Source organism: Mustela lutreola, chromosome 8 (genome assembly GCF_030435805.1).
Source record: "Mustela lutreola isolate mMusLut2 chromosome 8, mMusLut2.pri, whole genome shotgun sequence".
NCBI classification, from domain to species: Eukaryota; Metazoa; Chordata; class Mammalia; order Carnivora; family Mustelidae; genus Mustela; species Mustela lutreola.
The window spans coordinates 18,705,115-18,730,320 of record NC_081297.1 but is presented as its reverse complement, the minus strand read 5'-3'; the positions used below and the strand labels follow the sequence as shown (position 1 = coordinate 18,730,320).

The following is a 25,206-nucleotide window of genomic DNA, read 5'->3' as shown; positions in this document are numbered from 1 at the left end:
ATCTTTGAGGCATGCCTGTTTGTAATTCTGATGGAGTCCAGCATCAGAACTGGATAAAGGCATATATCCAATCAGTCTTCCTGCGTATTTCCACCAGTATAATGCTGTTTTAATTATAAACAATAAGAGAAGTACATTTGACTATGTCTAATTTTCTGTGTTGGGAATTTTGGTGGGCAAAATTAAAAAAACAAATTCTCATGGGGCATATCAGCCAAGTGAGTCTGAGCTGTGTTTAAACAATGATGAACCATTTTTATTACTCAAAAAATAAGAGGCTGGCATTTATCATCTCTCTAAATTATTCTGATTTTCTCATGCATAAGTAGCTAAAGTAGAAGGTAATATTCCTTCAGATACCCAATCATACCGACTTCGAGGACTAAGACTGCGCTCACGCTGGAGAAGAGAGCCACAGACCCTTTAACGGGGCCGGGGTGGGATGGAGTGACAGAGTGGAGTCCGCTCAGCAGAGGACGGACAACAGCAAACCAGACATTGTCATCCCACACCCTGGGCCAGCAGCGCTCGTGAAAGGGAAAGGGCGGGTAGTGATGAGACACCCGCCGTCACAGGGTGGCTGAGCGAGGTTCAGGAGGGACCCTATCTGTACCTGGCAGGGGAGGGATTCCCGACGCTCCTTCAGAGCCACGTTAAGAGCTAAGAAAACATTTACAAACATTTCTTCTGCGTGTCCCCTACATTTACAGAAGTGCGCACACGAGTGCGTTGTGTATATAAACTAGTTGGTGGCTTCGCTCTATTTCCTCAACATCAAACAATTCAAGGGCCTTTTCACAGTAGGTTTCAAAACCAGAGATTCCAGATCCTCTTAACATACTCCCGTCCCTGAATCGATTCCTGGGGCTCTGGGGAGTAAGTCTTGGAGGGCCGCCTGCTTTGGACGGGGATTACAATTACTGGCAGGAAACAATGCAAAAATCAAACCATTTCATAGATAAAAAGAGTTGGTAATAACTCAGCTTACTTTCATGGCATTTAATTCCATAAACATCAATGTTCGGGTCAAACTCCCCTGGAGCCAAGGGCGGCGAGCTGTTCAGCGTATTTCCAGGACTGTCCGGCGGGGTCCCGACGGGGTGGGCGCCATCGCTCTCCCCCTCCTCTTCCCCCTCGTTCTCTTCACACTCCACCTCTTCCTGCTCGGCTCTCTCCACGTCGTGGATTCCCACCAGGAGGCTATAGTCCATGAGCTTTAACTGGGCAAGAAACTGGGGGGGGGGGAGGGGAGGCAAGAGGGTCAGTCATGCCTTAAACGAACCCCCAGACCTGAAGCAAATGGGCGCAGGAAAATGCCCGTGGGGGGACGCTGGGAGGGACGGGGCAGCAGAAATGAGGCGAGGGTCTCCCTAAGAGGCAGCCAGCCAGGAGCCTCCATTATGATGCTCTCACAGTCCCAGGCAGCTTCTCTGGCCAAAAACGTAGCCCCACACTTGGGGCTGGCTCAGCCCTGGTATTATTTTCCCTGAAACGCGAAGCTGGATGCCGAGAGGCGTGCATGGATCACATGGAGGTTGGATTACCCCAAAGAGCAGAGCGCATGACTGGCAAGGAGGGAAGAGAGCCGCTCTCCAGACAATGAAGACTGGCTGATGGGAAAAACCAGCGACCTCCCAAGTAGCTTCCAGCAGAGTCTCTTGTGAAAGCACTTTGAAATTCAGCACACTGGGCTGAGAGCAGATTATTATGCTGTCCGTCACAAAGAAGTAAAAGCCCAAATGTCCCAATCAGCCAGCAAATGCCCGTGTCAGTGCTCTGGTGACTAACGCGGTCCTTCTGTCCTGCTCGGATTTCCTTATGGCGGGAGCGGGGGGACCGGAGAAGCCGGACGGGGCTCCCTTCCCACGCAGCAGCTCCGGCCCAGGAGGCCTCCTCTCCCTCCGTCCCTGGGTCCAGCCGTGGGGAGACTAATGTGGGGCAGGACCTAGCCCCGTGGGGCAGCTTACTCCTGCCTGCCAAGTTCTCGTTTGCCTTTTCAGGTCATGATTTTTCTTCTAAGTGGACGTCCCCGGACTCGTGGTCTGAAGCACTCTGTTCTAACCGCTCAAGTCAGACGTGGCCAGGCCTCCTGAGGACAGAGCATGGCGGCCCGTCTGCAGGCTAAGATGCCGGCAGCCCCCCAGCTGGCTGGCTCGGCACAGGGTCCAAGACTGCTCGGACCCTGGGCCTGTGGCCCGAGAAGACGACGCATGACCCCAACCCTTGGGGCCTCGGTGCCACACCCGCTCGGTGATGCGCAGCAGCTGGAGGGCCTCGGGCGGCTCACAGCTAGAACTTAGGAAATGAACTTCCTTACGCAAAGGGCAAGCATGTGAAATTATAGGTCTGAAGTTCTGGCTGGAAATGAAATGAGATCAATTTGTGGAGACCCGCAGAGCCACTTCTCGTCCTGAGCCCGTTGGGAAGCGGCCCGTTCTCCGAGCTGGAGAGAAAGCCACACTCCCTTAGGACAAGGAGAAGAGCTGCCCCCCCTGGCCCTGATGCCTTCCGCTCCTCAGAAGCCGCCTCCTGCCTGCTCTCCTCTTGCTCAGCTCCCATTTCCTTGTCTTTGCACCATGAGTCCCCTCGGGCCAGGCTGACTCTTCCTCATTTAAGCTCAGGGGGAAAAATCACACAACTCTTTGTTTAGATAGGTAAGGGAGGTCGGAGAGACCTAAAACTTAAAAATTGATACATGCAAACCCTTTGGCAAAAAAGAGTCCGAATGGCCAACAGGTACAGAGAGGTTCCACATCACTTGTTATCAGAGAAATGCAGATCAAAAACCCCAGTGAACGGTCACCTCACCCCTGTCAGGACAGCGAGTATCAAAAAGTCGAGAGAACCAGTGTTGGCGAGGATGTGGAGAAATGAGAACCTTGTGCCCTCTTGGTGGGAATGCAAACTGGTGCAGCCGCTGTGGAAACCAGTACGAAAATTCCTCAAGGAATTAAAAACAGAACTACGGAAAGATCCAGCAACCCCAGTGCTGGGTACAGATCCAAAGGAAACAACATCATTATCTCGGAGAGATCTCTGTACGCCCATGTTCACGGCAGCATCATTCATACCAGCCAAGGTAGGGAAACAAGCTCGGTGTCTGTCAGTGGGCGACCGGATCGAGAAAATGTGATCCGTACGGATACAGTGGGATGGCGTCTGGCCTCAAGAAAGAAATTCTGTCATTTGTGACAACATGGATGAACCTGGGGGCATTAGGCTAAGTGAAAGAAGCCAGACAGGGAGAGACAAATACTGTGTGATATCACGTACGTGTGTGTGTGTGTGTGTGTGTGTGTGATTTAACTCCTAGAAACTGGAAACATGGCTGCTGAGGGCTGAGGGGGTGTGGAAGACATAGGGAGAGTTGGTGAAAGGGTACAAAGCTCCAGCTCTCAGGGGAGTAAAGTCTGAGGATCTAATGTAGAACGTGGTGACCACAGTCGGTAATGCTGTGCCGTATCACTGGCATCTGCTAAGAGAGCAGAACTGAAATGTTCTCACCCAAAGAACAAAGGTCACTATGCGAGGTGACAGCTGTGTTCATAACTTGATGGGGAAATCCCTTCCCGGGGACACATCAGTCATCACCACGTATGCACGAAATATCCTAGAATACTGTGGTCAATTATACCTCAATAAAGCTGGGTCAAGAAATAAAGATGTTACTTATTCTAGTAAAAAAAAAAAAGAAAAAAAGCCAACAACAAATAAAACAGAGTGCTGGTTCTCATGCCTTCGATCAGTTTGCTGAGTCCCAGAGACAGAGGAAGCTCTTGTTCCTCCCACGGGCTTTCCCACACTCCCCTTTTCAAGTCCTCACAGAACAGCTTTCCACCTCCCTCAGCCAGTGGCCAGAGACTGCCCGTCCTGCCGCTGCCAGGAGTCACGGTGCATCTGGCCGGGAGCTCCTCTGTGTGAGCAGCCTTTCCCCTCTTGAGGCAGTAATAATACTATAAAGCTGTGGCACCGTATTCATAAAGCTTGAATCTTTTCCCCACGCGGAGCCAGCCTCCCAGCCACGCAGCCAGACCTCGGGTACCTGGTCTGCTCCCCGCAAGTGTGTGGAGGTGGAAGAGAGCCAGGCCTGGTGGGGTAGGGAGACAGCGGGCCTAGCCTGAGACAGACGTTCCGATCCCCGTGCAAGACAGCAAACAGGCTCGGAAAGATTAAAAGAGCATGCCCGCGGAATCAAAGCTAAAGCAGAGTGAATTCAGGATCCTACGTTCAAAGCTCCTGTTCTTTATACTGCATTAGGCTGCTTCTGGAAACTGCATTAAGGCAGCTTTTCCCAAGTCCTGTTCTTTGCAACACTAGTTGGGGAAAAAAATGAGTCAATCAAATCCAACGGTTTCTTAGGAGGAGGGCCTCCCAAAGTTACTACGGGCTGTGAGTCTCTGAGATGGGGTGCGCACCAGCAGCAGGCCCCACACTGATTTCCACATGAAGCCTGCCCTTCTCACCCCTTCAGAATGCCCCCTGGGCCTACTGATTTGGGAACAAGACATTCGGGAAACACTGCATCAGAAATCCCCAGTGATACCCTCTGCCCCCCAGCAGAGAGGACAGGCAGGTTGTTCACTGGTGGCCGTGGGTCCCAGACAGCTGTGCCTGGGGCTGAGCTCAGCCTCTGAGCTCCCAGAGAACAGGGTCAGGGCCTCTTCTGCCCCCCACATGGCCCTCTCCCACACCGAGCACAGCGCCTGCCCCGACCCCTCTCTCTAGAGTCTATCTGGCCTGCCCCCTCTGCCCATCCCAGACACCCTCTAGAGGTCTGGGCACACACAGCTGCAGACACTGATTACCAGGTGACAGCATCTCTCTGCAAGGTGGGTGGGGGCTTGGCTGGGCCAGGGCCTGCTCCCCTAGACCTGTGGCCAGGCAAAGACTCTGTTTTTCCATCCCTGCTCTTTCCAGGCCCTTGGAAGCTCCCTGGGAAGTGGTAAAGATTGAAGCTGTGCAAACTGACCCCCAGTCCTCTGGGAAGGGAAGATCTTTTCCAAATGTAAGTTTGATCTTGCCTAGCCCCTGCTAAGGCCTTCATGGTATCCCATGTCCTGCCGGGAAGAAGCAAACTCTAACATGGCCCAGTGGGCCAGGATAGTTTGGTTCCATTCCCTCCTTGGCCACCTTGAACTCTATTCCAGCCCACCTTCTGGCCCTCTTACCACACCCAGTTACCTGCCACCTGACTTCAGATCTCAGCTGCAGAGACACTTGCTTATGGGAAGCCTTTCCTGGTTCCTGCCTAGGCCACATCCCAAAGCACAGGCATGTGGATGGACAAGCATACTTTTCCTTAATGATGCTTGGCTCAGCTGCTCATTTATCTACTTAGATTATATGAGTCGACTTCTCTCTTCCCCAAACGTGGCAGCTGCATGAGGGTAGGAACTCTGGCTGTTTCTGCCCTCACCGTGTTCCTGTCTGCCAGGAACTGATGGTCAGTCTTGATATTTATTGAACAAATGAATGAGATGCCTGCTGCTTACCTCACCTGAATCTCCCTAACCCCGTTCTCAAAGAAATAATCACCCTATCCAGGTAAAAACATAGCACAAAGCAAGAGAAAAACCTTGGCCCAAGACGTAAGAGGCAGCAGCCACCACGAGTACAAGGAGACCATTTATCACGTGTCTGCGCGCTGAGGGAACAAGTATCCCAGTAACACTGGAGTCCACTGTTCCACCTTCACGTGGCTGGCTTTCAAAAACTCAAGTCGGGGTGTGGTGGCCTGAATGGCTTAGTTGGTTAAAACTTCTGCCTTTGGCTCAGGTCATGATCCTAGGGTCCTGGGATCGAGCCCCGCATCGGGCTCTCTGCTCAGCAGGGAGCCTGCTTCCTCCTCTCTCTCTGCCTGCCTCTCTGCCTACTTGTGATCTCTGTCAAATAAATAAATAAAATCTTAAAAAAAAAAATAAACAACTTAAGTGGGCTTTATTACAAAAGGAAGAGGGCTGCCTGTAATGAACTTGCAAAGGTCAGCCCAGCAGGAATGACAGGGCTGGCCTGCCACCTCAGTTTGGGGAAGGTCTCCAGGCTCCAGTGTCCCTCTCACAATGCCAGGCCCCTTCCCGGCCTGAGCTCCGCAGTCAGACCATGGCCCAGGCTCCTTCCCAGTCAGGCAGCTCTGCATCTAAAACCTCAAGCGAAACCACCGGTGATGTGTCAAATGTGTCTCTAGATGGGAAGCTGCTTTGACACAGCCACGATCAAGGACCGCAGTGCCCAGTGGGTATTACGTAAGTGTTCCGATCCAGGACACTGAGAGGGAAATGCGAGACCAAGGACAGCGCAGTGGGGAACAGCAATAGGTTTTGCTGATAAGGCTGACCCCTTTATTCTTTAATTAAAGTACCAGGAAATCTTCAAAATAAAAAGAGTCTAAATTTGGGACTCAGACGGGAGATTAAATCTCTCGGCTTACTAGCTCTGTGCCTTGACAATGAGTTCACCTCTCTTGAGCCTGTTATTCTAACTATAAAATGGGATAATACCACTAATGTCAGGGGGAGGGTGGAGAGGACACAGAGAGAGAGCATAGCTCAGGCAATGAAAACAGTGCCTCGCAGGTAACCATGGAGGCTGTGACACGATCGCGTGGGCGGTTATTACGGTAGAAGGACTTTTTCATCAAATCCGCACCTTAAACATGGAGATGGGTTCAGTGAGGTGGGCTAAGAGGAGAAAAACTGTGGAAAAGTCCAGAGAGTCACTAGTTCTTATCTTCACAGACATTTTTTTTTTTTTTTTAAAGATTTTATTTATTTATCAGAGAGAGAGAGGGGGAGAGAGCGAACACAGGCAGACAGAATGGCAGGCAGAGGCAGAGGGAGAAGCAGGCTCCCTGCTGAGCAAGGAGCCCGATGTGGGACTCGATCCCAGGACGCTGGGATCATGACCTGAGCCGAAGGCAGCTGCTTAACCAACTGAGCCACCCAGGCGTCCCACTTCACAGACATTTTTGAATCTCTTCTGAAGCAGAAGAGAATGAAATGTGGCAATAAACCCGAGATTCTTATTAGAGAAAATTCCTGCTGGGTATCAGGGTGGCCTGTAAGACTCCACGCTGAGGGGGAGGCCAGGAGGGAAGGGGTTAAGGGCTACCCTGCTGGGGTTGGCCTCCAGCTGACATTAAGGAACTTCATACATACTTGCTCTGTTTTCTGCTCATCGCATTAAGCTTCTGACTCAAATTTATTGATTTTTTTTTTAAGTACATAAGATTACAAAGCATTACGATTTTTAAATCTTTATAATCTTTGGGTCCCTCGTCTTTCCTACTTTCCAACTTTTAATAATTATCTGCCAGAACTTGCTTTTTTCCCCTGAGAATATCCCACCTAATCTGATTCCTTCATAATTAATTCCTCTTTATGCCAAATCTTTGAGCTAGAATCTTCAAGACCTTTCATGGGCCCTGCCACAAACCCTTCTGGAAAACTATGTGGTAAGAGAGCCATTAATAAACTCTCCTTCACAACATTTAAATTCACTTTATTTGCTAACTTTATTAACACATTTCTTCTACCAAATTACCACCCTCCTAACACATCTCAACGCAGATTAAAATTCCAACCAGCCCTATCTCACAGTCATCACTTATCACTTGTTAAAAGTTATAATGATCCTCCTTTGGGGCGTTCATCGGGAAACAAAGTCTCAACTGTGTTCTCACAAACATTTTCAATTTGCGCCTCATAGCAGAGCAGTTCAGGAGTGCGGCCTCTGACAGCCTCCGGCCCCAGACTGAATTTAGTACCTGTGTGTCTTTGAGCAAATTACAGAGTCTCTGGGCTCATCCAGTTTCCTCATGCATAGACTGGGGCAATGTCAGGGGCAGTTATGAATGAGAGAGAGACAATGCCTGGGAAGGGCTCTAGGCTGTACCAGTGGCTCCGTCAATGTCGGCGGCCCACTATCCCTGTCCCCAGCCGCCTACCCACTTCCAAGGTTGTGGGCCCACAAACATGACAGCTGAGATGCCCTGTGGTCGGGGCTCCCCAACACTACTGGGCTCCCAGCGTGAGCCAGTGAGAGGAGATGGGTGCCAGCTTTCCACCATCCAGCATCATGATGGGAGCTGACGTTAGCAGGCCAGAAGGCCAAAGCCATTTTCATTCTCCATATAGCACGGTCTTTTGGAGAAAAGGGCTCCCTCATACATAGTTATCTGCAAAGCTTTCTGAATTAAAATATTTTCAAGGTATATGAACAGAGCAGGATTTCAGCTGCAGAAAAAAAAAAAGCAACTAGATTCTCATGACAATTCTTTTCTTTTTTCTACAACAACAGATTGCTGCTTGAGCTATATATAATAAACTCATCTTCTACCTTAAGCATTAAGTAAAAAACAAAGAGTCGTCCCCACCCCCACCCTGCACCAAAACACTGGACTCAAACGAACAGGCCAGTCAGCTACATTAGAAAGCACAGTGTTAATGAAAAAACAAAACTAGATGAAATTCTAGTCTCATTTATCAAGATCAGATGTCAAGCCACTTCACCATAATTACCTGCTTAAAAATTTAATGATGCTTCTGCATGAATTTCAAAACTAAAGATACTTGTATCAGCCATTGAGAATTTTTTTTTAATGAAAGAATGCTTTATGCCCTGCTCCTATTTCAACAAAACAGCTAAGTGCGAGAGCCCTGCATGGGATTAAACTATCCAAATCCTCTAATCAACGACATTATTAGAGACAACAAAAGGGCTAAGAGGATCCTTATGTAATTCAGCTGTAAACTGGAACCGCTTCAGTTACATTGTATCGGAGTCTGAGCTCAGTGATATGCAGCCAAGAGAGAAAAGGATGGAAACAAAATTTATTTTTTTTGGCAGGTCGGACATAACCCTAAAGGATATTTACCATAATTGCTCAAATGGTATTATTCTCAAGATCAAAGAATTGCTGATTGAGGAATAAAAACCCGAAAGTGAGCATGTCTACCTAGAGTACCTAGTTACCAGTTAGATCAAGTTGACACCGAAATATGGGAAATGTCTAACTGATGTTTAACTAATATATACGGTAACAATAATCACTGGCAACATAGGGAAAAAATGCTTGTTACTAAAAGCATGGAGGAAAAAAATGTTACACGATAAAAGCGAACATTTTTTCTACTTTTCTTTTCAAGTAGACATTGCATCCTTCACAAATAAACACTACTTAGGTTCTACTGGAAATACATATATACCAGCTAGGTTGAAAAAAAAGTAAACATTTTTTAATGAAAATAACCCACTATATAAAAATAATTATGAACTCACTGACTCAGTCTGGGTGTCTTACAATGAAAGAGATGTCAGAACAGGGAAAAACGCAATTGTAAAACTGCTCTGCCCTCACGGGGGATACAGTCGAGTGTAAACACTCAATCGTTGGCTCGAGCCATTTTAATTATTTTTATTTAATGACACAAAGAAGAAAACTTTCCACTAAAGCCTCTAAGTAGAAGAGCTATACTGGTATTGGAAGTACCAGTATAGCTTACTGGTACTGGTACTGGAAGTAACAGCTTCCTTCATATGTATGAAGTAACAGTAACAGCAAAACTGTGTTCATTAACTGTCTACATTAAAATTCTCTTAGCACGCTCTCGTTAACCTAATGGATCTCAAGAAAATCTCCCCCCGCCCCGAATTAATTTCTAAAGGAATCATAAAAGGAAGTCCCACAAGAGAGCTATGATGCCTTTAAAATCAACAAAAGGATAGGGAAGAGTATATTTTTAATTCTTAAACAAAAACAGTTAAGAAAACCTCCCTCAAGAGAGACGAAAAGCCCATGTTCACACAGTATTATGTGTGTCACAACCATCCCCTGTGCCGCTAGTGTCGCGAACAGCCTTGGTGCTGTCCCCACCACGTGTGAGGCCTGGTGGGCCTAATGACATCACTTCCACAGAAGCTGGTGGAAATGTTAAAGCACCAGGGGACCGGGGCTGTGTTTACTAACACCGAGATGTGGTTTAGATGAAGAAAACCCCAAATTCAAACAGTTACTAAGCATTTGTTTTTGAAACGCTTTACCGTGTGACAGAATGTCATCGCTCAGCGTCACCCTCCTCTGGTTGCTGTGGGCAGTCCGTGTGAGCAGGCTGTGACCACACAGGCTCCCCGCCGACCAAGATGGTGGCAACCCGAGGGTGGGGACGCCCCGCAGATGACATCCTGAGTCCATCGTCTAGAGGAAGCAGCTGCCGAAGCAGGACACTCTTTCCTAAACCAGATCACCCAGGAGAGGCACCTATTTGGATGGGATTTTCACAATGAAACAATCCGAATTTTGGCCTCGCCTGCAGATTTAAATGGACGGCTGAAGAAGCTTCTGAGACTCGAGAGTGGTGACAATTCTATAGCGGGGCTGTCCTTCACGTCGATTGTTTCTTACCTCGACATCCTTTTTCAGTTTTTCCAGGAACACCTTTTTGTTGTTGTCATCGATATAAATCTTTTGGCCCTCATTAATGAAATCATTATCCTTTAAAGTCGGTAGTTCTTTGGCCTAAAACAAACGACAAAGGGAATGAAATAAGTTTGAATAAAAGCGAATTAATACATGCCTTCCAACCCCAGAGGTGAAGTTTCCACGCCCGGATATGGAGCGTGCCTCCCTCCCGGCGGGCTTCTCACCGGAGGCAACAAAATGTGAGGTGACTTGAGTACCGCAAGGGGGCACCAGTGAGCTACGACCACTGGAAGCAGTCCCACTAGGAATGGAGGGTTGCACGCACTCCATATTAGGAAGTTTTGCAATAGATCTCATGGCATAAAAACCCAACGGCTTTCTTAGATCCACTCTCTTACAAGAAGTCTTCTAAGTATAGAATTTGTATTCTTGGAATTCTTTGTCAGGAACCTTCAATTTTCTTACTGGTACAACCCAACTCCACGCCCCTGACACTTTTTGGGTAGCCTTTGCTGGCTTCATGTTACAAATAACAGGTTATCTTGTCTCAGAAAAGCACCATCCATAATCCTATCTAATTTCTCAGTCAGGGACAATATGCACCCAGACGCTGGCCATCTGCCCCTTCTAAGCCTTCCTGGTCACCACCCCACCAAGAAGAAAATGTGGACAATGCCAAAGGACAATGTCTTCTTCTAACACAAAACATATTAAGATGAGCAGTTCTATCCTTTACAAATAAACCAGAAGGCGTGAGCTGGCAACTACACTGTCCTTAAAATGACAGTCACAGCACAAAGTCATGGGTGACGACCATCGAAACATGGGTCACAAGCAGTAAAAACCTTTAGCTCATGCTCTAGGATAAGATGCGCATAGGATCTTAAAATAGTGTGGCTTATTCTATTTCATTCCGTACAGCCTGCATTCTGGAAGAGTTCAAGACCAGTCAAAGCCCCTCCCCCCTCCTGTCAACTAATCATAGCTTATTTCTTCCAGCCGAAAGGAATCCAGCAGAAGACACTTAGTATACCAATGAATGTCTCAGTAGCTTTCTCCTAAGTGTGAGCTAAATGAAAGAAAAAAATAATCCAAGGAAACAACATATTCTCCTTCCTGCTCCCCACACGGCCCCCTTCGTTGTTCAGAGCAGTAACAACTATTGGTTCTATTGCATAGATCTACTGAACCATCTTTCAAATGCCTGGACAGCTCACTTTTCCTTCTCTGTAAACTATTCACATCAGTCCGTATGCACACATATATGCATATACATTATGGGATTCCAAATTTATAGCTGCCACTCATTTTAACTTTGCAAAAATTTGAAGTCTTGCAATTTTTTAAAAAAGATTTGAGTGAGAGAGAGTATATGCCAATGGGTGGAGGGGCAGAAGGAGAGGGACAAGCAGCCTCCCCTCTGAGCAGGGAGTCGCCATGTGGGGCTCGATCCTAGGACCCTGGAATTGTGATCTTAGCTGAAGGCAGACACTTTTAAAAAAGTTACCCAGGCACCTCAAACGTTTTGCAATTTTTAATTTGATAAAACTACTGCCAAAATAACAATCTCTACAAAGCAGGTATATCAAGGATCAGAAATCCAAAGGTTTGGTTCAATTAGCAGTTACTGAATGACCGTTATGTACAGGAATGCAAAAATGAGTAACTTTTTTTTTTTTTTTTTTAAAGATTTTACTTATTTATTTGACAGAGAGAGAAAAATCACCAAGTAGGCAAAGAGGCAGGGAGAGGGGGTGGGGGAAGTAGGCTCCCTGCTTAGCAGAGAGCCCGATGCGGGGCTCGATCCCAGAACTCTGAGATCATGACCTGAGCCAAAGGCAGAGGCTTAACCCACTGAGCCACCCAGGCGACCCAGTAAGTCAACACTTCTAAAGGGGTCTGTGATCTAGTGTGAGAGAAAAACAGAACAAGTAGATAAAAAAAAAACAAAGAACAAGGCAGCACGAGTATGCAAAATGGGCAGATAAATAACAATCATACTTGGGGGACACTGATCTACTCTCAACTACTTTCATGCTGAGTCAGAGTTTTGAGGAAATAAAAACACAATGACATTCTTCACAAAAACTATGGAGGGGCCTGCTAGACTGACTCCCTAAATCTGTCATTAATAATTTAAAAATGTCATAAACATGACATAAAAAGCCCGACATGTGAAGACGCAAATTAATGTGAAATGTTTGAGTCAACCACACTCTACCCGAAGGTCTGCTTCTAGCACAATTATAAACGCAACACAGTTTCATAGCAAATGAAATACAAGAATCTTAAGTTTCACAAATCCAGAGAGCCGTGAGAACCACCACCCAAAATACAAAACTGGAAGTGCCTTAGAAGAAAGGGTTGAAGCCAGATCCACGCACATAAACACAGATGGAGGAAGGGATTCTCTAAGGGGACACCCTGGGTGTTGGCGTCTGTGTGTGTGGGGGATGACAGCAGCGTGTGTGGGTGGCAGTGATGGGGGGTGGCTGTGATAGGGATTAAGGTATCAGCCTCAACTCCACAGCTCCCTTCGTTCGTGTAAGAGAAGAAGGGCGGAGGGATTTGGGGTTCTACGTGAGCAAGGGAAACCTGAAGCCGGGGAGGTCAGAGCAGAGCCGAGGCAGTAAATGACACAGGGGATAGGTGTTTGTAATTCCAGGCACATTCATGGAGATGAATGCCACTCCGGGTTCACCCCAGCAAGATTACCTCATGTGACAGGGAAAACTTAATCCTAGCTCATAAAACTCGGGGCACCCTGCACTCTCTCACTAAGCTCACTTGTGAATTTCACAGGCATTAGGGACGTATTTAGATTGGATCAAGTTTTAGAAAGGGCAACCAGATTGGTTAGAAGACTAAAGGGCTTACCGAAAAGCTCAAGAGGCAAGGGCAAATCCTTAGCAGGGCAGCTGCTGGAGGAATCCCAACACGGGTCTACACATACCCACCCCCGGGGGTCTGCGGTGGGCCAGAGCGCCTGGGAGCACCGCCAGCGCGTGGGAGACGTGAATCCCGACATTCCAGATCCTGGCTCTTTGCCCTACCAGTTCGGGGCCGGGGCCAGGTTTCTGGAGCTTTCCAGACCGCGGTCTTACGCACGGAGTGGGGAAGGCACCACCCAGCACCAGCAGCTGTAGGTCCTGTGCTAACAGGCATTTCACCTGGATCCATTTCAGTGCATCGGTTCGTTCATCCTTCACAACAACCTTAACTATTACCCTTAGGTTCGTACCGACACGAAACTGAGTTCAGAGAGATTATGCAGGTTACAAGGTCTGAACTAAGGTCTCACAGCCTGGCAAGGGCAACTAGGAAGCCAGTTCTCACGTGGAGAGGGGAACCCGGGCTTCCTGACGCTTCAGTCGGTGTTGGGTGCGGGGTAGAGGTGCGGGGGTGGGAGTTGTTCTGAGAACTCCGCCCACACCTGTGTGACACACTTAACTACCGAGGGCTGCTCGTCGTCCTCACCGTCGTCGACGTGAGCGTTCACCGGCTTGTACAGATTTAAAAACGTAGGTTGAGAGACTGCATACAAAATCTTCTCTTAAAACAACAAAAAACTTTGTTCTTTTCTTCTAAGAACTAGGTGACAAAGATTAAAGTCACCTGCCAGAGATTCATGCTCAAGAAAACCTTATTCTTAGCTTTTATAAAATTTTGTAAAATTTTAATTTCCAGTGTAGTCCCCAGAGTGTCACGTGAGTTTCAGGCGTACAACAGAGCGGTGCGACAGTTCTACACATCACTCAGTGCGCGTCCCAGTACTTGTACACTTTCTCCCCCATCACCTGTTTCCCCTATCCCTGCCCGCCTCCCCTCTGCTAACCATCTGTTTGTTCTCTATTGTTGAGAGTCTTTCTTGGATTGTCTTTTTTCTTTTTTATTGCTTAGCTTTGAGAACAATTTCAATATATCCTTCTGATAGTGAGATGTGTTTATATTTAAACACAATTTTTTTTTTTTTTTAAACTGCTGAGAACTTCTAGGCTGTGAGTGAATGAGCTTCCACATTCCCGGCTACACAGCCCACGAAGGTGAGGTCTGCAGAGCAGCCCAGGGGGTAACTGTGGGGAGCAATGGAGTCTACCCTTCGCTTTGCAACACTTGATTCTTTGCACTTAGGAGAGCTTTGAAAGCCTTGAAGTCCCTGGTCTAGTTCTTTCGTGGGTGTCTTTCATACCCTTTCTAGTTCAATGCAGAACCAGCCAGAGGGCGGAGGAAACCGCCAGAGCTAAAGACATCAGCTCAGAATCGCTTAACTGTGGACTCTCCGAGGCTGGCTCCCAGCCAGCGGTCAGCAACCTTTCTGAAGTGGTAGTAGGTTAAGTCTTTATTTATTCCCTCTGAATTAAGTTCTCCTGGCCAGTTTTGTGCAGACTGGGAGCCTCCAAGTGTGACAGGGGAATGGCGGTACCACACAAGGGACTTGCGGGGAAGGGAAGCCAAGAAAGATGAGCTCCGTCACCCTCCCCCACCCTGCCTGCCCCGGGCTGGGGCTCCTGCCTGGGGGCCTCTGGGAGCTGCTCCCAGGACCCCCACCAGCCAAGGGAGGCTGTGTACAACCAAACTCCGCTAGAGTCAGCAAGGTTACTTTCCCTTTGGAATGAGGTAATTCTATTGGGGTGGATTGGACTCAAAACGACATTCAACCTCTGCTAATGCAACATGTAAATGCACAAAGACACCAAAGGCATAAGCAGACACCGTTCTCCTTGCAACCTAGCTATCCTGCTTCCATCGCTTGGATAAAAATTACCAGGATGCATATCCCTCACACTTTCCTGCAGGGGGATGCCAGACGCCAGGTCCATTCGGCACGGTCCTGCACGGGACACAGACTTGAGTGTCAGATTCTGAGCACAAACTGGATCCAGGCTGCCCAGTTTAGAGCTCAGAAACTTCGATTAGCTGGGGAGCTCTGAGCCAGTTACTTGACCTCTCTGTAACTTGGTTTCTTCCTCTTTAAACGGGGATTAGCAATCAGCACTAGTGTGAGCATGAGTTGAGTTCATACACATAAAAAGCTTAGGGCAGTGTTTGCCATGTGGAGGGTGACAAACATCGTCAGTGTTACTTGTTGGTCATGTTCTCAAGTATGGCTTTGTGTAGCCGGGGGAAAAACTCACGGCTGATAAATCCAGAGCAAGATTTTTTAAAAGTCTGGCATATTTAACATTTTTATACTAGCTGTGATGTTCTGAACCAGCTGCTTAATCTGTCCCTTGCAAGTCTATACTCTTCATCAGTAAGAAACATAACTACGTAACAATATTGGTCACGGTCAGAAATGGTTTCTGTGTAACTGAACACACATAATCAGGGCCGTGAGAGTCAGGATATAAACCCAACTGTGTCAGAGCCTGAAGATAACCAACACGTGGGTATTTTACACGTATAAATGCTTCTGAACTTAAATACTTATTATTCCCGAGGGTTCAATGAAACACATCAGTGATCTCTAAGGACAGATTTGGCCAGGGCCTTTGAGATTTATTTATTTATTTATTTATTGGCCTTTGAGATTTAAAAAAAAAGGAAAAAGTATGCAGAACTAACCACAACCGAGTTCAGAACTCTCATTTTTAGAAATGAACCATGAGCTTCTGTGGCCAGAAATCATGGATCCTGGAAGGGCCAAGAAAGAATGGTAGAAAGGAGATTAAAACAAGACAGAACAAAACAAGGCATTGGAACTGCCCTTCCAATATAAAAATAATGCTGTTAATGAAACTTTTAAGATTCCAAATTAGTAAAAATTTTACATATTCTCTGAAAACAGATCCAAAAATAAATGTTTAGCAAAGGAACTTACATCTTGTTTCAAATGGAAGTCAACCTGTTGGTTACATATAAATATTTATCTACTTCACTGGGCTCTGGGATGTGATATAGCATTGCTGTCATGCAGGTGGAGTTTAGTAATATGTTAATGGCTAGTAAAGTCAGAGAAATGATAGAGAACTCTTATTTTTAGTGAGAACAAAAAAATCAAATAATCTCTTAGAGGATTCAGAAATAATTTTTAAAAAATCACAAAGATTTGAAATCTGTATTCACAGTCAAAAACATCCTTCATATACAGAGAATTCAAATGAAAATGATCCTAGGTTTTATTGTTATGCTACAATTATATTAAATTATGCTAAAAGAGTCTATCGTATTTTATGTTGCAGTAGGAAAGTTAAAAAAAAAAAAATACCTATATTCAAAACGCAAAGAGCCAAAATTTATGTAACAGAGAGCCACATTTTCATTTTCGCCTGGACAGAAACCCGAACAGGAAAATGGAACATACTCCTGTCACATTTGAGTATTTAATACGAACAGGATTTTGGCACCAGAAGGTTTCAATGCAAAGGATAATGCAAGGCATAGTCCTCTGTGATTAAAAGACTTGTATTTCAGAAAGAAATGAATTTCTGTTCGATGTGGTCATTTGGCAACCCATTTTTAAAGTCTAATTGTAAGCCTTGATATCAAAGATTGCAGCCTGGTATCCCTCTGATGGGCTGTATTGTCACACTTGGGAGATGAATACACAACATAAAAAAAATGTACTAATTATTGTCTCATGTTAGACCTGCTTATGTTCCCGATTTACTTGTTATTCCAAGTTCACCTAAATGAAAATTAAGAGAAAGAATAAAACCCCTTTCAGCAGGCTTTCCAAAACACTTCAAAAAAATCACAGTCTGTGGGGCTGAAAATATAGTCTCCAGAAATATTTCTGTGAGGGACAGAATTTTAGGTAATCCTTACTTTGGAGCTAGGATAAAGATAATTTGATTGAATAACATCATATATGTGGTATCAATTTTAGGGTTATAAGAGAGGTTAGAGATTTATAATAAAATCAGTTCTGCTTCTCAAAACATCCAAGCCATAAACTTGATACACGAAAAGACAAATTAGTGAATATGGGTAAAGCTCACACAGAAGTAGCAAAGATGACAGGTGCTTTCTCACAAAAAGTGCATGTAACCACCTTCTTTAACATAAGCGGAATGTCTATGCAAGTTCATGGCTTGGAAAATGATCCCACAGCTCAGTACTACCTTGTAATTTCCACAAGGAGAACCAACACATTTGTGACCAGCATCTGCATGTGAAAGGTTCATCATTTTTGGTTTGAACTTGTCTATATATAAACGTAGAAAGAGAAGAAACCTCAACACCCTTGTGAAACCAGACTACAATTAAGTAGCACAAAACTCGGTAAACCCCAGTGATTTCAGCCCTTAGAACTGTTGGAGCTGGCAGTGCCCAGCTGTTGGTTATTTATTTATCCTAAGATTTTCAAGCCAATCTTTAAAATGTGAAATATATTGCTTTTCAAATATTGTCATACTTTCCAAAATGTAATGGCCCTTTAACTGGCAGTGGGTGGTATCAATAGGGACAGTTTGGTTTTCCTCCCGGGGCTGTGACAGGACAGTTAACCTGCAGGTAGGACCCACAAAATAGGTTGTTATGATCTGACTGGAAGATTCTGTTGCACAGATGTTGGTGGTGATAATATAAGAAATCTGAGTCTGAAAATTTAGGAAGTACTAAGTGGCTAAGTACTATATGGTTTCTGTCTTAATACTAACCTAGCGAACATCATAATTTTATTATTTTATTTTATACTTTCATTTATTTATTTTTTTTAGAGAGGGGAGGGAAGGGGAGAGGGAGAGAGGACCTTAAGCAGCCCAGATGCAGGGCTCGAACTCACAACCCTGAGATCATAACCTGAGCTGAAATCAAGAGTCCGTCGTTTAACCGACTGAGCCACGCAGGTGTCCCATATTATATTATTTTAAAAAGCATGCATCTGCAGCAGCTTGGCTAAAATTCAGTCCCCATTCTAAATTTTAAAGTTTTCTTTCCACCCCGACTCTTTCTGGAACCAAATGAGTAAGAGTTGTCAGCTTTAAAAAAAAAAAACAACCGATATCTAGCAGCACTGCTCCTGGCCTGTCTGGGAAACCCAGGGTTGAATTAATCCCAGAGACATGAAAGTGAACTGAAGGCAACTGAGAGTTTCCACGCCACGGTAAGCCAGACAGGCCTAAGGACCTGAATGTTGTTGCCTGGGCGGTGCTCACAAGGACCCCAGCATGTTACCCCTTTTTCTTCATGTGCCACTTCTAGCAAATTCCAAATGAGCTGAATCTTAAAAACTCCACTTCCCAGACTATCCCCTAAGGTTTACATTGTAGGGTTCTTAGGTTTGCCCCCGCATCTGCTGACATGACAGCTCTGAACATTCTTTCCATGAATCCTAGCAATCGCCTTCAGCCATACCTGGAACAGACAGGACTTGAGTGATTGTCAAGTCCAGGACTTCTCAGAGCCCACTGTGCTGCTGATCTGTGCCTCTGCAGCGGGGGAGGGCTTCGTTTGAAAGAAGAGATTCTGACACTGAAGCAGGAGAACCAATGATACCATCCCATCTTTTCATCTTCCGAGTGATGACAAAGTGAAATGATTTATCCCCAACCCCCGAACATCCATTAATGCCACAGCAGGGGCTGGGACTCAGATCCGTGACTGCCGTTCGCAGATCCGTGACTGCCGTTCGCGGGCCGTCCCCGCAAACTCCCCTTAATAAAACATCTCTACGCCACGAGGCAGATGTTACCCGTGTTGCCTTTAACGTAAGAGGAATAGGCCCTGCTTCTGCCCTGACAGGAAGCTATTCCTGGCATTTTGGGGGCTGGAATCGGGATTTCTAGCACTGGCTGGCAAAGGGAAATGATTCACTTCCATCTGGGAAGAAAAGGGATTTTACAGAAGAAGGTTAAAGCATGAGCTGAGTTTGGGGTGCAAAAACCATGATTATCTTGTTTTAACTGATCACTGGCTGATGGCAGAAAGATTCCCAGAAGGAAAGGACATGCTGCTGTGCTTGTGTCCCTTATTGTCCAGCGGCTTTGTCACCTTGCCTTTAACTGCATCCCAAAGAAGCAGAGAGAGAGGGCATCATTAATTGTAATTTGTTACAATTTAAAGATCACAAAAGAAATGCTGAAAACTGGTTTGGGAAAGCATTTCTCAATGTAAGGGTATTAATGATCAATTCTTCTAGAACCTTACGTCCGTAATGTCAGAGATGGTGACAGTCACTTAATTGCTGGTGCAATTCACGATGCCTGAGAATTGACAAGGCAGCTTTCTGCGGCCCATTATCAAAGTGTCAACAATGATTATTGCCGATAGAGTTACACAAATGCCAACCGCGGGGCAGCTGTTTCCGGTCACGTGGGCCCCAGGGAGCAGGTTAGATGTTAAAAGGAATCTTCTGCTTGTGACCCGGTGACTCCATTATACACGCTCTGCTCTACCTCACACAATCAGACCCGAGTTTTGAGGAGAAGTGTGCAGAACGATGAACAAAATGCATATTTGTGCAAATCCCCAGGACTCTCTCCCTCAAGAACATGGGCTCTTTAAAGAGTCAGGTCAAATCCCCCAGAAATCAAGTGAGTCCAGTTATGTTTTCTTTTACTTCCCCGGATTCCCTGCTGCGTCGCTTGCTTGCTGGCAGCATGCTCAGGCTGTCATTTGTCAAAAGCAGCCCCCGCTCAGCTATAATTACTAATTTGATGTCACAGTGGAACCGCAGCGCAGCTGTGGAAAGATCGACCACCAGGGAGATCCGTGTTTCTCTGTCTCATTTAGAGGCAGCTAAACTGCTGGAGCCATGAATGGAAGATGCCCTTCCATTAAAAAGGGAAGAATTAAAGAATAAAACAAGTCATAGCAGCTGTCAGAATTTGACAACGGCTTAAAAAAGGAAGGAAAAAAAAAAGCACTGTTCTGCTTTTAAAAAAAGAAACAAAACTCAAGACATCTGTACATGCGTGTTCGGATACTTGTTGCCATGAAAGTGATGCCACTATTGTTGCGACGTAACTTCTTTATTCCCCTCGGTTCCATCTTCATTATTATGCTAATGCAAATCACACTAATTATGTGTCAAGCTGAAATCGAAGGGAGGGGACTCATCTGTACCTATGTAGCACTAAATATTTGAAATGACGGTTTCAAAACTTGTCATCAACAAGTTGAAAGTACGGGAAATTAAAACAGTTATAATGACTCGGATGAAAGGAAAACTCACAATTGAGATTACTAATTAAGCCGTGTCAATGGAAATTCTTTACGAAAATTATTCTTTGCACCATGACAATCATTTCTTAGAGAACACAGTCCCACAGGGTAGCAATGGAACGATTTTTGGCAGATCGTGCGACTTCATTCATAAAAGGTGAAAATGTAGAAAAGAAATATTTTTAGCCTTCCTCCAATGGTTCTACCCAGAGAGAAGAGCGATTGTTTTGATAACATTATGGTTTTATTTGTGGAGACAAAGAAGAGCCTCTTGGAAGATGCAAAATGTTAACTGCTCATGGAAAGAAAAACTGAAAATTGACAGAAAGAGAAAGGCAAAGAAATTTTTTAGAACTTAAAAAAAAAAAACAATGTTTTTTAGAGTTCAGCTCCATTATATACATTTCATTTATTTTTACACATTACAGTTTGGTGACTGTCGCCTCAGTTGTGGCCAGATTATAAACCAGCTACTGTGTCGAGCCACAATGCCCCTGGACCTACACAGGCAGGAGGAGTCTCTATCCATTACAAATTTTAATGACTTTTACTTCCTTATCTATAAGGTATTTCCTCTTGCCCCTGCCCAGGGAGCGCCTGTAAACTAGAAGGGCAGGTGGGTGGCCTTCTGGAGCTGCTCCTTCTGGAAGCAGAACTATCACTAACCCAGAGCCCGGAAGGAGGCAGAAAGCACTGGATTTTTCCTCAGGGCCATGGTGTAGATGACTTTAATGCTTACCCAGTGTGACATACGGTCGACCGAAGTTATTAAACACGCCAAAAGCCCCAAATGGAGGAAATGTGAATCGGTTGTTTTGCCAACACAATAAGAAACCAAACGATTTATTTCACAACTTCTGAAAATTTTTAAACCAAGACTCAGAACGAACTGCTCTTGTACCCTATTTAACTCCAAAACATTGTTTTTGTCGATGCAGGAATGCTTCATGATTCACGGGATTGCTACGCATTTTTGGTAATAGGTCCTTTTAAAAAAGGAGACTGAGACACGCCAGACATTCGGAGGGCAACAGCACAGCGGTTAGAAACGTGAGCCCTGGGCTAGAAGCCTGGCTGCACCACACTGTAAGTCTGGGGCTCTGGTCAAGTCACCGAACCTGCCTGTGAAGCAAGCTCGTTTACTCAAAGGAAGTAATAATGGCGCGACCTCGTAAGATGGCTGGGAGGATGAGATGGCTTGAGTCATGTAAAATGTAAAACACACTCTCGCACGTAGTACACACTCAGCAAATACCAACTATTACTATTGACCTTCCTAAATCCCAAGACTCCACAATTCATTGTAAAAAAAATAATCTCCAGATGAAGGTAAGGGTTCACCTCTGCTACTGACTGTGTGAAGGTGCGCGGGAACTGAAGCTCGTGGGCCTCCCAACTGTCGTGTCGTGAGGTCCTTCCCATGGTTGACTTCTCTAAGCCTACCTCCAGGGGAGATGCTTTGAGGAACAACACAGTACAGGATAAAAGCATCCTAGGTAGTCTCCTCAGAAAAGTGATTTTCTATTAGATAAATTCTATAATTTCATTCTTTTCACAGAAACCTATGCCAGTAAAGGGCTCAGCATTTTTGGTGAGGTGGGCAGTAGAAATGCGAATGCCGCAGGTTTCTGGAAACCATGTGGTCCTGCAGGCAGAACAGTGGAGGGAGGGACGGCAACTGGATGGTCTGCATCTGATGAAATGTTACAGAGTCAGGGATGTCCAATACTCATGGCTTTCCTTCACATATGGACTCGTTTCATGATTCTGGCTTCAGCAGAAACAACCCCATGGTCTCTGTCTATCTTGGCAATGTTTTTTGTCAGAGCAGACCATGCCCTTGGTGATCAAACCTTAAGAAATGAAAATGAACAGAATTGGGGGAAAAGAGTGGGATCTGCTAGCCGTTGTCTCAAGGGACTTGGGACAGAGCCACCAGCGTGGAGCAGAAGCTGTCATCACCACCATAGTTCTTACCCAGGGGCTGGCTTCCTGTTAGGAGGCTGAAAAGTCTGTGTGGCTCTCCAAACAGTCCACATATTTTCTCCTAAGAGAAAAATCCCAATCCTACTAAACCTCTGAGTTTCTCATGGAGTAAAACCTAAATACTCGCTTGGGTCTTGGGCACACGGACAAACATTTCATCATAGCAACATGGAAGTTGGCAGTCCATTGTTTCTGCAAACTTTTGGCCAAAGCTGGTGACTTCAGGGTTATCTATGTGGAGATTGGAAGTGTAAAAATATATTCACTAGTGCACAGTAAAAGTACAAATGGTCAGAGAAGGATCCACCATTTCCTTTCTCATTCCTCACTTCTTCACCCATTGTCATGGACAAGGTCACCAGAGAGTTCCCTGGTGGTAAGTCCAATGGATAATTGTCTCAGTCCTCATCCTACTTGACCCTGCAGAAGCATCTGATTCTGGGACAGTTCTCTTCCTCTGGTTTCTGGACTACAACTAGAGTGCAAGTCTCCCAAGACCAGGGGCATTACTCAAGGCAGTGTTTCTCACAGTGCTTGGAGAAACGCTTGCTCACAAGAGATAGTCCATAAATGTCTGAACAGAATGTCTGAAATGTCTGATGACCTGAAGTTTCCTGGCTCGTCAGCTCGTCTCCTGTCTCTTTGGCTGATCTTTTGCAGGACTCTCTCCTTCCACCCACTCCTTCAGTGATGACGTTCTTCTGGATTCTTCTAGACATCCTTCTCTTCTATTCCATATACTCGTCCTGGGTGGCCTCAGCCACTTCCCTGTCTTTGCTGATCATCCTTCCTGTGAGGTTTTCCAAGCCCTTTTTTTCCTCAGCTGAAACCCTCCCTGGAGCCTCTCATACCTCCTGCCATCTCTGCTCTAGTGCCACACTGACGCTTCGAACCCCTCCTCTCACTCTGCTCCCTCTTTCAGTGAGTGGAACCACCACTCTCCCCGCGGTCCAAACCAGACACACGGAGTCCTCCTGAACCCCGCCCTGCCTCCACACACACTCCCTGGCACTGTTCACTGGCCTCTGTGGCTTCTTCTTCCCAATCTCCCTAGAACCTATCCTTTTCCACCAACCTAGCTCAGGACACCACTCTATCGGGGTTATTTCAACAGCCTTTCCAACTGGTGCGACTTATGTCACCCTCCAGCTAAAGGGCCAAGTGCTCCCCCTCTGCCCTCTTGCCCAGGATGCTCTGTCTCACCTTTCCCTCCAACTAGCTCTTCCTTGTCCTTCAGGGTTCCAAACATCACCTCCCCCAGGAAGCCCCTCCCTGACCCCCCGAGCATAAGTCAGGTGTACGTGGTCTCTATTAAATTGCTTATCACATGATAACTCATTGCCTATTTTAATGTCTGTGTTGCCTGCTAGATGTGTCGCGTGGTTGCTTATTTTAGCCCCTGAAGCTAGGATGGTAACCATGAAAAAAATTTACAAATACTTCTGAGTGAACAAAGAACAGGAGATTTCCAAAATGTAAAATTCAAATCCAGACAGGAAGAGAATATTTTAAAATCATAATTTAGAGGTGTCTGGGTAGCTCAGTCAGTTAAGCATCTGCCTTCGGGTCATGATCCCAGGGTCCTGGGATCGAGCCCCATGTCGAGCTCCCTGTTTAGCAGAGAGCCTGTTTCTCCCTTTCCCTCTGCCTACTGCTCTGCCCACTTCTCTCTCTCTATCAAATAAATAAAATCTTTAAAAAATAATATAAACTCATAATTTAAAGTCAAAACAGAAACAAAAATCCTGAGCCCTGCTTTCAAAGTTGCCCAGGTGATGAGCAGGGGGGTAACTGAGAATTTTGAGGTACTTTTCATCTAAGCAAATGCGGATTTTGGTCAGTTTCGATTTCCATACAGAAAGCTACTTCCCATCGCTTCATCAAACCAATTTCAGCTGAATCTGTCTATACTCTTGCATCATAAGCCAAATGTGGTTCAAATACCACCTGCTGTCCAGTGACTCAGGAAAAGAAAAGATACAGTCTCCACATGCTTAATTCTTCGTCAGAAGCCCTCTCACCCTGTCTTAGAGCTGCAAAGGAGTTTGAAGTTTGTCGGAGCCAACCTTTTTCCAGGTGAAATTAAAGCTCAACACACTCATTTTAGGAGAGGCGTGGAAAGGACTGGAGCTCCCGACCGCCCATGGGGGCGGGGGACAACCGGTGTGAGGCCCCTGGTGGCTGACCGGGAGTTGCATCCGGATCCTGTAACTGCACAGGTGACTGTGCTTTCAAGACCATGTCGCATGCGGAACGTTTCTTTCAACCACACATAAAACTAACAGAACTGCTTCAGTGCCCAACAGAGAGCATGGGCGAGCTCAGGGCAGAAGCCTTCTCCGGTCAGTGTCGGGCTTGTCCCTGGCGCGGCAGAGGGGACAGAACTGCCACCGGAGGTGGGAGAGGAAGAGTAGGCCGGAAAGGACCGCAGCAGGGGTGAGTCAGGGTACTCACCTTTTCCTTGTCGCTGGCTTCTCTGGCCACGGTGGAGCCCTGAAACACAGAGACCATCATGAAAACATCGGGTGTCACACGTGGAAAATACGCAAGTGTGTCAGGCCAGAGCGCAGAAATAAACAAGCGCCCCCTTGGCCCTGGAGCTGTGCCTTGAGGAAGCTCTGTCCTCTCCTAGGTCACAACGTTGCCCCAGGGGCACTCCCCCCTCTGCAGACATTCCTGCTGGCTCATCTCCAACC

General features: G+C 46.1%; 1 protein-coding gene across 1 annotated transcript in view; it reads right to left on the bottom strand.

The window, feature by feature from the left end:
• The window catches only part of PIP4K2A (phosphatidylinositol-5-phosphate 4-kinase type 2 alpha), a 172,322-nt gene that overhangs the window by 5,932 nt on the left and 141,184 nt on the right, over nucleotides 1-25,206 (bottom strand). Inside the window, exons 6-8 of the mRNA XM_059183941.1 lie at nucleotides 24,965-25,003; nucleotides 10,400-10,513; nucleotides 989-1,232 (exon numbers count right to left, since the gene is read on the bottom strand). Coding sequence (XP_059039924.1) covers nucleotides 989-1,232; nucleotides 10,400-10,513; nucleotides 24,965-25,003 — 397 coding nt within the window. The remainder of the gene's footprint in view (nucleotides 1-988; nucleotides 1,233-10,399; nucleotides 10,514-24,964; nucleotides 25,004-25,206) is intronic.